The 16,142-nt window shown below is 45.2% G+C and overlaps 1 protein-coding gene across 1 annotated transcript in view; it reads right to left on the bottom strand.

The window, feature by feature from the left end:
• LOC122938614 (corticotropin-releasing factor receptor 2) overlaps positions 1-12,167 on the bottom strand; it is a 314,421-nt gene extending 302,254 nt beyond the window's left edge. Inside the window, exon 1 of the mRNA XM_044294257.1 lies at positions 12,074-12,167. Coding sequence (XP_044150192.1) covers positions 12,074-12,154 — 81 coding nt within the window. The 5' untranslated portion in view covers positions 12,155-12,167. The remainder of the gene's footprint in view (positions 1-12,073) is intronic.
• Between the last annotated feature and the right edge of the window lie 3,975 nt (positions 12,168-16,142).

The following is a 16,142-nucleotide window of genomic DNA, read 5'->3' as shown; positions in this document are numbered from 1 at the left end:
CGGATCCAGTACAAACGCTAATGTGAAAGTAGCCTTAAGTGCAGGATATCCATATATGTGTGAATGCTGCCACATGTATGTTTGTGCATTGTGCTGTGACTGTCCGCCATCATACTTCATCTGTAATATTTCTGGGATCATGAACACGACCGTTGGATGTTTTGCAGTTTGCAAATTGCGGATCCGCAAAACACGGATACCGGCTGTGTGCATTCCACATTATGCGGAACAGAACGGCCGACCTCTAATAGAACCGACCTGTCCTGTCTGTATTGCCGACAATAATAGGACATGTTCTACTCTTTTGCGGAACAGACATACGGAAACGGAATGCACACAGAGTAACTTCCGTTTTTTTGTAGACCCATTGAAATGAATGGTTCCGCATACAGTCCACAAAAAAAACGGACACGCAAAGACAATACGTTCATGTGCATGAGCCCTTACAAAAATTGACGCTGGAAGCTAGTAGCTTCGAGCATGTGTGTCTACGTAAATTTGGCAATGCACTTTTGACTAAGAATGGCGCAGGAAACGCCTCTCTTAGGGTCTGTTTACATGATTTTGGCGTTGTGATATGCCAAGGCAGAAACCTCCATAGTTCGCTTTAGAGAATGCGGACCCGCTCATAACTTATCTCTGTTGAATGGAACCAAACATGTTGACAAAGCCGCCATGGCTCCAAGCGGCGACTGCCCCCACACCACGCCATGAGGGGACATGTCTCTTCTTGGTGCGATCAGGGCTTTAATCCGCTGGTCCACCAACGGCAGCGCTGCCTACTACCGAAAGCAATGGGCGGCAAACACCATGCAGCAGCCTGAGGAGTTTCGGCACAGACACCCACACCGCCAAAAACAACTAATTTCACTGTCAGTGGGCCCTTAGTAAATCTCCGCCATTGAGTTTGAGAATTTGACACCTTTATTGCTGTTAAATTAAGTAAATTTGTTTAAATTATTAATATTATTAATTATCATATTGTTACTATTGTACTATGGATTCTGTATTCAGAATGCTATTATTTTCCCTTATAACCATGTTATAAGGAAAAATAATAAAGATTGGGTCCCCATCCCGATCGCCTCCTAGCAACCGTGCGTGAAAATCGCACCGCATGGGACCTGTGTTGCGTGAAGAATGCAGAATATAGAGCATGCTGCGATTTTCACGCAACGCACAAGTGATGCGTGAAAATCACCGCTCATGTGCACAGCCCCATAGAAATGAATGGGTCGGGATTCAGTGCAGGCGCAATGCGTTCAACTCATGCATCGCATCCGCGCGGAATACTCGCCCGTGTGAAAGAGGCCTTAGTGTACTGTAAAGTATTTCTGGTCCTGTGTGGTAGTATTATTTGCCTACTCTATGGTAGTATTATTTGGGCTTTGTATGGCAGTATTTTCAATATTTTGCACAATAACATGCTGCCCTGTATTCATATATGTACTGAGTGCTGCTACCTTTACCCTATTAACTGGCCCCAAGTCCGTCAGTGGCCCTTGGGCTGTCTGCCCTTGTAGGATTACGTAGGTGGGGGTCACAGGACATCCCCGGGATGAGATCAAAGGGGGACATTTCCTTGGGTTTTCCTTTCCATACTATGATGCTGATCACACAGGCATTGTGCTATAGCTAAGTACCTACCGTATACATATCTCTGACATATGTATACTGGGATCAGTGCAGGGGGTTGTAGTAAATATCTATATAGAAGTATCTGACACTTGATCCTTAAAAGGCAGGTTCCTTCCCATCACAGAGGTGGCGGCACAGATTCCATTCCTGTCTATAGATCCTCAACATCAGGGGATTGTAATCCTTTCTGGGGGCGCCCATACCGTCACACAGCCCCCTGAGACACAAATATAACTTAAATTGACTTTCCTTTGGTATAGTATCTACACAAAGCTTGGAAACCCCTGTCAGTGAATGGAAATACATCTGACAGCTGAGGGTTTGCTACAATCGTATCCTGTCTAGCTTATCAATACAAATGTCTCTCCTGTCCTGGTTACAATGTATCAGTCTGGACTCCCGGCTGTTCTTATGATACGCGTCTCACTGTAGATACAGTCCTGATCAAAAGTTTAAGACCACTTGAAAAATGGCAAAAAAAATCCTATTTAGCATGGCTGTATCTTAACAAAGTTCCAAGTAGAGCTTCAACATGCAACAAGAAGAAATGGGAGGGAGACAAAACATGTTTTGAGCATTCAATTTTATGAAAACAACAAACAAACTGAAACTGGCTGTTTTTCAGCTGATCCATAGTTTAGGACCACACGCCTTTTAAAAGACCAAATCTGTGCAAAGATGTGGATTCATTGTCATTGTCTGTCAGGTAGTCACACGTTGTGATGGCAAAGGCAAAAAAACTCTCCCTTTTTGAACGTGGTCGGGTTGTTGAACTGCATAAGCAGGGTCTCTCACAGCGCGCCATCGCTGCTGAGGTGGGACGCAGTAAGACGTTCATTTGGAATTTGTTAAATGATCCTGAGGGTTATGGAACAAAAAAGTCAAGTGGAAGACCCAAAAAATGTCCTCAGCACTGAGCCGGAGGATCCAATTGGCTGTCCGTCAAGACACTGGACGATCCTCGACCCAAATTAAGGCCCTTACTGGTGCTGACTGCAGCCCCATAACCATCAGACGGCATCTGAGACTGAAGGGCTTCAAAAACAAAAAACGTCTTCAAAGACCTCGTCTCCTTGAACGCCACAGAACTGCTCGTTTGGAGCACCAAACATGGGACATTCAAAGGTGGAAGAAAGTTTTATTCTCTGATGAGAAAAAATGTAACCTTGATGGTCCTGATGGTTTCCAGCGTTACTGGCATGACAAGCAGACCCCACCTGAGATGTTTTCTACGCGCCACAGTGGAGGGGGCGCCATAATGGTCTGGGGTGCTTTTTCCTTCAGTGGAACAATGGAGCTTTAGGAAGTGCAGGGGCGTCAAACGGCCGCTGGCTATGTCCAGATGTTGCAGAGAGCATTCCTCATGACCGAGGGCCCTCGTCTGTGTGGTAACGACTGGGTTTTTGAACAGGACAACGCTACAGTACACAATGCCCGCAGGACAAGGGACTTCTTCCAGGAGAATAACATCACTCTTTTGGCCCATCCTGCGTGTTCCCCTGATCTAAATCCAATTGAGAACCTTTGGGGATGGATGGCAAGGGAAGTTTACAAAAATGGACAACAGTTCCAGACAGTAGATGGCCTTCATGCGGCCGTCTTCACCACTTGGAGAAATGTTCCCCCTCACCTCATGGAAACGCTTGCATCAAGCATGCCGAAACAATAACGGCGGAGCTACTCATTACTGAGGTCATGTTTGGAAGTTGGATTTCTGTTTTGGGGGGGGTTTAGTTTTTTTTTTTGGAGGTGTGGTCCTAAACTTCTGATCAGCTGAAAAACAGCCTGTTTCAGTTTATTCGTTGTTTTCATTAAATTGAATGCTCAAAAAATGTTTTGTCTCACTCCCATTTCTTCTTGTTGCATGTTGAAGCTCTACTTGGAACCTTGTTAAGAACCAGCCATGCTAAATAGGATTGTTTGCCATTTTTCAAGTGGTCTTAAACTTTTGATCAGGACTGTGATACCTGACATTGTACTATGTATATTGTTATCAGTGATGAGCGGCAGGGGCAATATTCAAATTCGTGATATTTCACGAATATTCATCATATATTTGCAAATTCGAGAATTCGTGATCTCCAGTCATTTTTTTCTTGATAGCGAAAATCGGTAATCGGAAAATTTGCGATAAAAATTTGCGATCAACACTACTCCTAAAGGTCAAATATATTGCAGCCTTCTCATTGGCCCACAAGCTAGAATCAGTGAGGGATCATGGGCACTGATGAAGAAAAAAAAAAAATCTAGAATATTTGCGATTATGAAGATATAGCACTATATTCTAGAAGATTTTCGCAAATTCTCAAAGTGCCAATATTCGCGATAAATTTGCGATCAACACTAATTGTATCAGTTGTGCACTATGTGGTAGCATTATTTGGGCACCTCAAGGCAGTTTCGTTTAGGCAACACTTTCAGTGTTTGTGCACTCTATAGTAGTATTTTTGGTACTGTATCATAGTACTATTTGTGCACTCCATGTTAGTATTTTTAGCGCTGTATCATAGTATTATTTGAGCACGGTATTGTGGCATTTTATTATTATTATTAGTTACATCTTTAGTTTAGGAAGATGTAACAACATAGATGACAATGTACTGTAAGCGGATATTATATGTGAATGGTATTGTGGTACCTTTGGGCACCATTAAATACAGTATTAGGCCGAGTTCACACGAACGTGTGTGACCCGTGCCCCTGCTGCAGGCCGCAATGCACGATCACCGGCCGTGGGTCAGCTGCATCGGATCGCGGACCCATTCACTTTAATTGGTCCGCGATCCGCCCGTTCCGCAAAAAGATAGGACCTGTTCTATCTTTTTGCGGAAAGGAAGTACAGGACGTAACCCCATGGAAGCACTCTGTAGTGCTTCCGAGGGGTCCCATTCCGTGCGGCCGTTCCGCAATTCCGGATTTGCGGACCCATTGAAGTGAATGGGTCTGCATCCATGATGCGGAATGCACACGGAACTGTGGCCGTGTATTGCAGCCCGCAATACGGCCACGGATCACATACGTTAGTGTGAACTAGGCCTTAATTAAATATTTGGGCACTATGGTGGCATTCTCTCGGCACTGCATAGGTTTAGTATTTAAGGACAGTAATATTTTTTTTGGTGCTATATATGGTAATTTTACTTGAACATTGTGTACTAGTATTTTTGGGCACAGCAAAGTGTTAGTGTGCATGTAGTGTATGGTGGTATGATTCTGGGCATTGTACATTGTTATTGTATGTGTACTGTATGGCGGTATTATTGGGCACTGTACAGTGTTAGTCTGTGTGGCGGTATTATTTAGGCACTACATGGTAGCATTATTTGGGCACCGTATAAATGGGCTCCCACACTGTGCTTTGCTCTTGGGCTCCAAATAGTTTTATAAATCACTGCTTAGAACCATGAATACTCAGTTTACTATATGGCAGTAATATACGGAACGATGCATGTTAAAGACGTGTGAACACGTGGTGATAAAACTAATGCAATTATATAAGAATGTTTATAGGTTAATAAATTAAAGTCATTGGGACGGAAAGATCCGGTAAATGCGATGGGAAAGAGAGCGGCGCCGGTTCTTCCATCAGCTTCTTGTACCGTCGCAGTGCGGCACTCACCAGATTTACCACATTGTATATGTCCTATAATTATCTCATGTGCCGCATTACAGGCCTCAGTTACCCTACTGTATATCGTAACTATGTCAGGTGCCATTTTACAGGTCAAACCATATCGTATGTCACCTTCCCCATCCCTGCCGATTCACCGTATTACACATGTAGCCATATTTGCAATATTTGTGTCAAGTGCCGTATCCGCTATATTACACCTTCCTACATTTACCATATTACAGGTCTTAGTTCTCATATCCACCACATTACTTTTTACTATATGTTCCCTTTTTCGTCCCAGTTACTATATATACTGTATCTTACCATATTATATGCCTTACCAAATGTTTAATATGACATTACAATATTAGCCATTATATGTATCAGTTGCCATAGTTACCCATATATTTACCATATTACAGTACATGTTGCCTTATGATATATCTCGGTTATAATATTTACCGTTTTATATATCACCATATTCTACGTCATATTTGCAAATTTTTATCATACTACATATCTACCGTATTTTGCCTTTATTACGTTATCATCCCACATTTTGCTCTATGCCCCATTTTACGTCTCCGTTACCATACCGTAGCGACCCCTTATACAGCACCGTTATGTCTTACTACATTTACTGTATTACCCGTGTTTACTATACTATATGGCTGTTACCATAAGGAACGTAAAAATGTATATTCCGGTCGTATCCTCAGGATAAGGCCTCTTGTACACGACCGTATGGCTTTTTCAGTATTTTGCGGTCCACAAAAAACGGTTCAGCAAAAAATGCAGATGACGTCCATGTGCTTTCCGTTTTTTAAGGAACGGAACAGCCGGGCCCCTAATAGAACAGTCCTATCCTTGTCTGTTGTGCACACAATAATAGGACACGTTCTATCTTTAAACAGAACGGAAATACGGAAACTTTTTTGTGGATCCATTGAAATGAATGGTTCCATATACAGTCCGTATACGGAACGCAAAAAATGAAACAGAAACAGGGAAAAAAAAACATTTGTGTGCATGAGGCCTAAGGGATAACCATCAGATCGGTGAGGGTCTGACCACTGAGATCCCCACTCATCATGAGAATGGGGACCCCGGACCCCGGGGTGTACATGATGTGTAGGCGTTCTTATCGCCTCTTATGTAAGCGCTGATGGCGTCAGGCACAGATTTGGGGGGGGGGGGCAATAGTGATGAATAGGAAGACCCCCACAGCCCTGCCCCCCAATCTTCCCCCAGCATTACTAAGGGCTCATGCGCAGGGCCGTAAGTGTTTTGCGGTCCGCAAATCGCAGATCCGCAAAACACCTATACCAGCCATCTTCATTCCGCATTTTGTGGAACGGAACGTCGGCCCCTAACAGAACAGTCCTATCCTTTTTTGCGGAACGGACATGCGAACAAATGGAGTCATTTCCGTTTTTTGCAGCCCCATTGAAGTGACTGGTTCCACATACGGGCTGCGTTTGTGTGAATGAGCCCTTATACTGGGGATTATTATTTATCCGGGTTCCTCGCCCTTTAAATGTTCTTTTCCTTCACTTTAATCTCATTAGTGCAGATTAATAAGATTAATGAGAACTCTGTCCGCCCGGAATTAACAGGCGAAACTGGATCCTTCAGGGTCTGCTCCTGGGAAAGCTGGGTGACAACCAGTATGAGCCCCATTACTGCTGCCACAGAGGTTGTCATCCAGCTGATCACCCGGCCCGGCAGCTCCCAACCTAAGAGAGCGGCCTAAGGATTTCAGGAGAAGAACTCATATACGGATGTAGCAGAGCTGTATGTGTCATAAGGCTTTGATAGTTGTATTGGGTTCCCCTGCAGTCAATACTGTGGGATGCTAAATAAACAGGTGTGCCGATTGACACATTCAACTCTGCTACATATATACATGTGACTGTCGCGTGTCACACTGCGACACAATTGACAGTCGTAAGATCACGTCGCCGTGTAGTCTGAGCCTAAATGTCGCAGTCCTATAGCTAACACCCTGGGGCCAAGTAATGGCTCCTGCACCCGACCGGCCTGGCTCAGCGCCACTGTAAATGGGCGGTTCCCAATATACGGGCGCTGGCCGTGTGCGCTCCGTGTTGCGGATCCACAAGATACGAGCGAAGACAGAACCTCACCTATCTTATTGCAGTGCGGAGGCACAGATCGGAAGCACTACGAAGCCGTCCCGCGGCCGTTCTGCTCCGTGCCTCCGCACCGCAATAGGAAACATTCCATCTTTGGCCGTATGTTGCGTATCGCGGGCCCATTCAAGTCAATGGATCCGTATTCCGCAAAAGGAGGACTGAACGCGACCGTGTATTGCTATTCGCGGTCACTGAGCCATTATTCTCGTGTGCATGAGCCCTAACAAATTCAGCCCTGCAACATCTGACAAACTCAGCTCTAAGTGCATCCAACAATTTCAGCACTTTCAGGCCGCGTTCACATGAACGTATTTTGTTTCCGTGTCCGTTCCGTTTTTTGCGGACTGGATGAGGACCCATTCATTTCAATGCATCTGTATGTCCATTCCGTAGCCACATAAAAAAAATATAGGGCATGTCCTGTTCTTGAACGTTTTGAGGACAGGGACAGGCATTGTTACAAAGGTTCCGCCAATAAACAGACGCAACACGGACGTCATCCGTATTTTTTTCAGATCTGTATTTTTTGGACCGTAAAATACATACGGTCGTGTGAATGTAGCCTTACTTCAGGCCGGTCATATCTGGCGAATTCAAATCTGCTTCGCACATATTTGAAAAGTTAAACTACATTTCACAAACCCGCACACACAACTCTGCTATATCTGATGAAATCCACTTTTCTGTATACAGCAATTTAAGTGTCTGCTGACAACTCGGCTCGAAAACTGCTTCATCTTAAAAAATAAGAGACCCGGCTGACAAATCCGTCCCAGCTACAACTGGCAAACTGGGCTCTGTTATGTAAGGCAAATTCTGCGTTGCTACATCTGACAAACTCAAATCTGCTGTGCGCTGACATATTTGAAAACTCAATTAACTGCACCTGACAAATGCAACTTTTCCATATCTGACAATCTTAAGGACTCATGCACACAAACGTATTTTCTTTTTGTGTCTGTTCCGTTTTTTTTAATGCAGAACTATTCATTTCAATGGGTCCGCAAAAAAAAAAAGGAAGTTATTCTGTATGCATTCCATTTCCGTATTTACATTCTGCAAAAATATAGAACACGTCTTATTATTGTCCACGTCACGGACATGGATATTACTGTTCTATTAGGGGCCGACTGTTCCGTTACGCAAAATACGGAACGCACATGGACGTCATCTGTATATTCTGCGAACCGGAAAATACATACGGTCGTGTGCATGAGCCATAACTCTGCTAGATCAGATAAACTATGCTTTCAACATCTGACAAACTCAGTGCCGTTACATCAGAGAGACTAAAAATAAACTTCTACATATGAAAAAGCCAACCCTGCTACTCCTGACAACGTCAACCCTGCTACTCCTGACAACGTCAGCCCTGCTACTCCTGACAACGTCAGCCCTGCTACTCCTGACAACGTCAGCCCTGCTACTCCTGACAACGTCAGCCCTGCTACTCCTGACAACGTCAACCCTGCTACTCCTGACAACGTCAGCTCTGCTACTCCTGACAACGTCAGCCCTGCTACTCCTGACAACGTCAACCCTGCTACTCCTGACAACGTCAACCCTGCTACTCCTGACAACGTCAACCCTGCTACTCCTGACAACGTCAACCCTGCTACTCCTGACAACGTCAACCCTGCTACTCCTGACAACGTCAACCCTGCTACTCCTGACAACGTCAACCCTGCTACTCCTGACAACGTCAGCCCTGCTACTCCTGACAACGTCAACCCCGCTACTCCTGACAACGTCAACCCCGCTACTCCTGACAACGATAACCCTGCTACTCCTGACAACGTCAACCCTGCTACTCCTGACAACATCAACCCTGCTACTCCTGACAAACACAGCTGTGATACACCCAACAAACTCAACTACTGCTCCATCTAACAATCTCATCCTATCTACAGCTGACAGACGGAGTCAGCAATATCTGACATACTCAGCCCATTATACCCGGCAAACTCAGCTCTTCTGTGTCAGCTTTCCTACATTGGACAAACTTGTCTCTATTACTTCTAACAAACACAGTACAAAGTCAGCTCAACTTCACTAACAAACGTTTCTCATGTAGATCTGACAAGCTCACCTCTGCTCCATCTGACAAGTTCACCTTGGGTACACCTCACATGCTTAGCACTGCTACATCTGCATTCAATTGATAAATTCAGCACTGCTACATATGGCCCCCCAGCAATTATCCCTTGTACACAGAGCTATAAATCAGCAGCCGCTTTGGTTTATTTGTTCTTGATGAGTTTGCATAACTTTCATTTTATGGGAATAAAACGACGTCTACTTAAATACAAAACAACAACAACAAAAAAAAAAAACAACCAGAGACGCGGCGAGAATTTTTAAAAAAATTGTATTTTATAAAGAAAAAAACAAACAAAACAAAACCAGACTATTTTCACAAACAAAAAAGAAATAGACAATAAAATAATGTACAGAAGCCGAATAACTGGAGAAGACCATATACAGATGTAGCAGTGCTCAATGCATCACATACAGATGTAGCAGTGCTCAATGCATCACATACAGATGTAGCAGTGCTCAATGCATCACATACAGATGTAGCAGTGCTCAATGCATCACATACAGATGTAGCAGTGCTCAATGCATCACATACAGATGTAGCAGTGCTCAATGCATCACATACAGATGTAGCAGTTCTCAATGCATCACATACAGATGTAGCAGTTCTCAATGCATCACATACAGATGTAGCAGTGCTCAATGCATCACATACAGATGTAGCAGTGCTCAATGCATCACATACAGATGTAGCAGTGCTCAATGCATCACATACAGATGTAGCAGTGCTCAATGCATCACATACAGATGTAGCAGTGCTCAATGCATCACATACAGATGTAGCAGTTCTCAATGCATCACATACAGATGTAGCAGTGCTCAATGCATCACATACAGATATAGTAGGGCTGAATGCATCACATACAGATGTAGCAGTATTGAATGCATCACATACAGATGTAGCAGAGTTGAAATTGTCACTGATCTGTGCAAAGCTGTCTGAAGGAAGAGAAATAATGAGAACTGTATCAAGCTACATTGTATTAAATGCCAGATTCGGCTCTATAACATTAATTCAAATGAAAAACTGCAGGTTGCATTTGTGTCAAAAAATGGGTCAGGGGAAAGTGTGGGTGAAACAGCACCAGTTACAACTTGGCGTTTATTCAACGTGGCGTATGCTTGGCATATACCGCGCACGCTACGTTATTCCTCCCAGCAGTACACCAATGTTAATAAATGTGCTCCATGTAGGCATAGGGTGAAAAGACCAGTTCAGCTCTGCTACATCAGTCCATCTGGTTGTGTATGTTTGATATTGAAAACCAACTTGACAGCATGTAATATTACTGAGAATTTAGCTTCCGATTTAGCAGAGCTGAATTTGTCTTTTGGAGCGCCAGCATGTTTGCAGTATAATAACTCACTTGGCAGAGATATAACAAAACCGATTTACTTGCAGTCCTATGTAATATTACTATCATGATGGTGCTAAGTAACCAACTCAGCACTGCTACATTAATTCAAATGAAAACTGGTAATTTGCATTTGTGTCAGAAAATGGGGCAATTTACTAAGTCTTCCCCCCCCAATAAGGGAAAAGTGTTGGGTGAACAGACTGGCGTTTGTTCAATATGGCGTATACTTGGCGTATACCGTGCACGCTAAGTTCATTCTGACAGCAGTGCGCCAGTGTTAATAAATGTGCCCCATATCGGCGTCAGGCGAAAAAGACCAGTTCAGCTCTGCTACATCGGTCCACCTGGTCGTTAATATCTGATGTTTAAAACCAACTTGACAGCCTTCAGCATTAGGGCTCATGCACACGACCGTATGTATTGCAAAAAACGGATCAGCAAAAAACACGAATGACGTCCGTGTGCATTCCGTATTTTGCGGAACGGAACAGCCGGCCCCTAATAGAACAGTCCTATCCTTGTCCGTAATGCGGACAATAACAGGACATATTCTATATTTTTTTTGCGGCACGGAAATACGGACATACAGAAACGGAATGCACACGGAGTAACTTTTTTTTTGGGCGGACCCATTGAAATGAAGAATTCCGTATACGTTCCGCAAAAAAAACGGAGCGGACACGGAAAGAAAATGCGTTTGTGTGCAGGAGGCCTTACTGAGAATTTAGCTACTGATGTAGCAGAGATGAATTTGTCTTTTGAAGCTTTGAAGCGCCGTCATGTTTGCTTGACTGACATATAACAAAACTGATTTACTTGAAGTTCTACGTAAAAATACCATAATGGTGACTACAAACTCGGCTCTGCTACATTTGCCTCTAATATATAATAATGATATAGAATAAGTGAAATAAATATATAAAAAAAATAAAAAAATCACATCTTAAAATCTGATCATCTGTCCTGCGCAGCGCCATATACAAGTGAATAGCAGGGTATCAGTATTTAACCCTTTCTCTTCCAGTACCCCCCCACGCCACCCCTTTAAATTTAAGGGGTGACACATAACTACAACTCATGATCTAAATAGCATCTCCTCGGGGGAGCCTGCGCTGGAAGCACAGCAGCGATCCCCAGGATGACGGTGTACTGTAAGTTGATAACGTGCCCGCACATGTGTCACAGGGGGGTGAATATATTTGCAAACAACTTACTTGCAGGATAAGAAACAAGATTGCGGATTTCATTGTGACAGAAGTTCCAAGGAGGGTGCAGGGTGGAGATTGTGTGCCCATAGGCTGCCCAGGCTCCTCCAGTATAATAAATAATACCGCTCCAGTCAGTGCTGCTGTACGGTGCTCCGGAGTTGTCCCTTCTACCCGGGCAGCCCACAGACCCACACAGGTTCTCCCTCTATGTAGAGTAAGGGAGGGACTTGGAGGCAGTGCACACATGGACACGCTGGGACGGATACATAATACACACTATTGTTTGTACAGTGTGCGCTGCGAATGGTAACGTTGTGTCACTGTGCGGTTGTATCCAGGAACGCGCATGAATAGCAATTCCCTGATATTATGTGACCATCACTATAATCGCAGGGGGGGCAGTGTGGCTATATAGCTGTCTATTCCCTAGCAGTAAATATATTTACCATAGAGGTGGGGTACCCCAAAGCAGGGCGCCCCGCACGAGTGGGGAAGGGGGCATTGCTGAATCGTACCCTGCTCAGCTTAGGATCCATTGACGGGTGAGTTGTGCTTTAGTGGTAGCTCCCAAACCAAAGAAAAGAGTAATTGCCCCAAAATTGCTCTCATAGTCCAGACTGACTGGTGTCTGCAGTTATACCGTTTTTGGACTGTATAGCTGTATTATTTGATCACTAAATAGCAATCTTAGGTGGGCACTGTACAGTACTGTTAGGTGGGTACTGAATGGTACTGTTAGGTGGGCACTGTATAGTACTGTTATGTGAGCACTGTATAGTACTATTAGGTGGGCACTGTACAGTACTGTTATGTGAGCACTGTATAGTACTGGTATGTGAGCACTGTATAGTACTATTAGGTGAGTACTGTATAGTACTGTTATGTGAGCACTGTATAGTACTGTTATGTGAGCACTGTATAGTACTGATATGTGAGCACTGTATAGTACTATTAGGTGAGCACTGTATAGTACTGTTATGTGAGCACTGTATAGTACTGTTATGTGAGCACTGTATAGTACTATTTGGTGAGTACTGTATAGTACTATTTGGTGAGTACTGTATAGTACTGTTATGTGAGCACTGTATAGTACTGTTATGTGAGCACTGTATAGTACTGGTAGGTGGGTACTGTATAGTACTGTTATGTGAGCACTGTATAGCACTGTTAGGTGGGCACTGTATAGCACTGTTAGGTGGGCACTGTATAGTACTATTAGGTGGGCACTGTATAGTACTATTAGGTGGGTACTGTATAGTACTATTAGGTGGGTACTGTATAGTACTGTTATGTGAGCACTGTATAGTACTATTAAGTCGGCACTGGAGGTGTGACTGACTCTTCAATCGTGCACTCCTGACCGGCCTGTCTGCCCCATAGGTTGATTTTAATTAGTGTAACTATAAGGCCTCATGCACACGTCTGTTCCGTGCATTGGGGTCCCCAATGCACGGGCAACATTCGTGCGGCGGCCGGGACAAATCGAGACCCATTCAACTTAAATGGGTCTGTGATCCGTCCACACAGCAAAAAAAATAGAACATGTTCTATTTTTTTTGCAGTGCGGAGGCACGGACAGAAACACCACAAAAGAACTCCGTAGTGCTTCCGTGGGGTTCCGTGCCTCCGTTACGCACCGCAGCTCCGGATTAAGGACCCATTCAAGTGAATGGGTCCACATCCATGATATCGGGGAGCACACGGCCGGTGCCCGCATATTGTGGACCAGCTGTTTGCAGGCCGCAATACGGCCAGGCCTAAAGCTGTAGCCTGCTCTCATTGTATTTATTGGAAGCCATTTGGAACCAGAAGTATAGAGTGGGCTCAGCATGCATGTTGTTACTAGAGATGAGCGAATGTCTAAAAAATGTGATTCCGCCACTTCGGTTCAACCCTAATTTATTTGCGGCGAATCGCGTTAAAAAACAGCTATTTCCTGGCTGAAGAGAGCCTGTATAGTGGTGTAGAACACTGTGCCGTGCAGTAACACACATAGGGAGTCTGCTTTGGTAGTGAAATAATACTGTGAGTCAGTATGACATGCAGATGACAGGTGTCACTCTTAGAATCACTGCACACTTCACTTATTTGGGCAGTCACGGGGCCAAAACTCACCAAATAACTCAAGTATCAACTCAGCCTTACAGGTCAATGTTAGCGCCAGGTCAGTCAGCATTTGGTCAGTAATCCATCAGTATTGCTATAGCCCAAAAAACAGGAGTGGATCCAAAACAGAGATGAATGATACGTGGGGAGTGGGGGGGGGGGGGACTCCCCACCATATAATTAAGGAAAACGGGAAGCAGCTAGGCCTAAACACCAGGAAAAGGGAGTAGGTTGCCTCCTAGAGCCGCCCTAATCCTGGCCCTGACTCCTAACCGTATGAGCAGTCCCAGATGGTGGGTGGGCATACACAGGAACCTTGGACCCCGAGTCGCCCTGAGGATCCCTGAAATAAAGTTAGGAGCAGGAGACGCAGATGGACAGGAGTCTCCACCGACCCAGCTGCAAGGAAAGGGACAGCCAGTAAACAGCCACTGAAACGGCAGGTAAGAGACCAGAAACAACACACACTTACCTGCCGCAGCCACAATGACAACTGTCTAGCAACCATGCTAGAATTCAACACCAAACTTACCAGACATGGAACACCGAAGTAGACATAAACACACACCCAAAACACCAACCACACCAAACAATACAACAAGTGAGGATGGGAAAAGGACAGAGGGAACAAAGGGGAGAGACATCGATGTCTAGCTAGGAGGCCCTCCCACTGGACAGATGGTATATCCAGGAAAGGAGCAACACTCAAACTAACACAAAGGCTAGATGGCAACTGACCTCAAACTCACAACACCAGGATATAAAGAACCAAGAGGCCACACCCAAGACACACCTAGATCCCCACCAGCCAGATAGTTAACCCCTCCAGCACCAAACAGGGAAGGGAAGAAGAGGAAAGGAGGAGCCACCTTCCAACTGCAACAACTACACGTTGCCGCAGGCAACAGCATGCAGGCAACCGTGTCACGGCGCACACAACAGAGGCCGTGACAGTGAGGTGGAAGCAGGATGAGGAGACCATAGAGTGGCCCAATGACAGAGTCTGGAGTTGGCAGAAGCATTAGGAGGAGGCCACAGAGTGGCACAATGACAGTGTGGAGGTGGCAGCAGCATCAGGAGGCCACAGAGTGGTACAATGACAGAGTGTGGAGGTGGCAGAAGCATTAGAAGGAGACCACAGAGTGGGACAATGACAGAGTGTAGAGATGGCAGCATCAGGAAGAGGCCACAGGGTGGAGGTGGCAGCAGCAGCATCAGGAGACCTGAGTGGTGAGGTGGCAGCAGCATCAGGAGACCACAGAGTGACCCGTTGACAGAGTGGGGAGGTGGGTATTGCCAGCTGAAGATTGTGGGTGAAAGAAGGAGCACTTGGCATAAGATGTGTGGCATCAGGCGGGTGGCAGCATCAGAATAGTAGCTGAGGCAGGTAGCCAGAAGAAACCGGTTTCTTTTGTCAAAGTGTTGGTGTGGCACCATGGATGATCTAATCTAATGCATCAGGTATTGGTGAGTGGAAATCCTGGCTAATCCACGCCTGATTCATCTTGACAAAGGTCAGTCTCTCCACATTTTGGGTGGACAGGTGAGTTCTTCTTGGGGTAACTGTGGCCCCCGCCGCACTAAGCACCCGCTCTGATGCCACACTACTGGTCGGGCAGGACAGCTTTTCCAGGGCAAATTCTGCTAGTTGCAGCCAGAAATCCAGTTTGGCTGCCCAGTAGTCCAGTGGATCTTCAATGTGAGGTGGCAGGGTACTGTCCAAGTATGCCACCACCTGCTGGTTCAGGTCCTGCTCCAGATCTAGCTGCTGCTGGTGAGTATAGCTGCCCATCAGCGACTCTAAAGCCGAGTTGCTGCTAATGGAGCTGGAATTGCTCCTACCCCCCCACCCTGCCACAGCAGCGATGGCAGAGGAACGTGAGCGCAGAGGACTCCCCGGTCAGACTTGCAAGAGAACGGACGATGGTGCAGATAGGCAGCGGCCAACTGACTACATAGGATGTCTCTA

This window comes from Bufo gargarizans, chromosome 5 (assembly GCF_014858855.1).
Source record: "Bufo gargarizans isolate SCDJY-AF-19 chromosome 5, ASM1485885v1, whole genome shotgun sequence".
Classification (NCBI taxonomy): Eukaryota; Metazoa; Chordata; class Amphibia; order Anura; family Bufonidae; genus Bufo; species Bufo gargarizans.
Note: the sequence above shows the minus strand (reverse complement) of the source record. Positions and strands in the feature narration are given on the sequence as shown.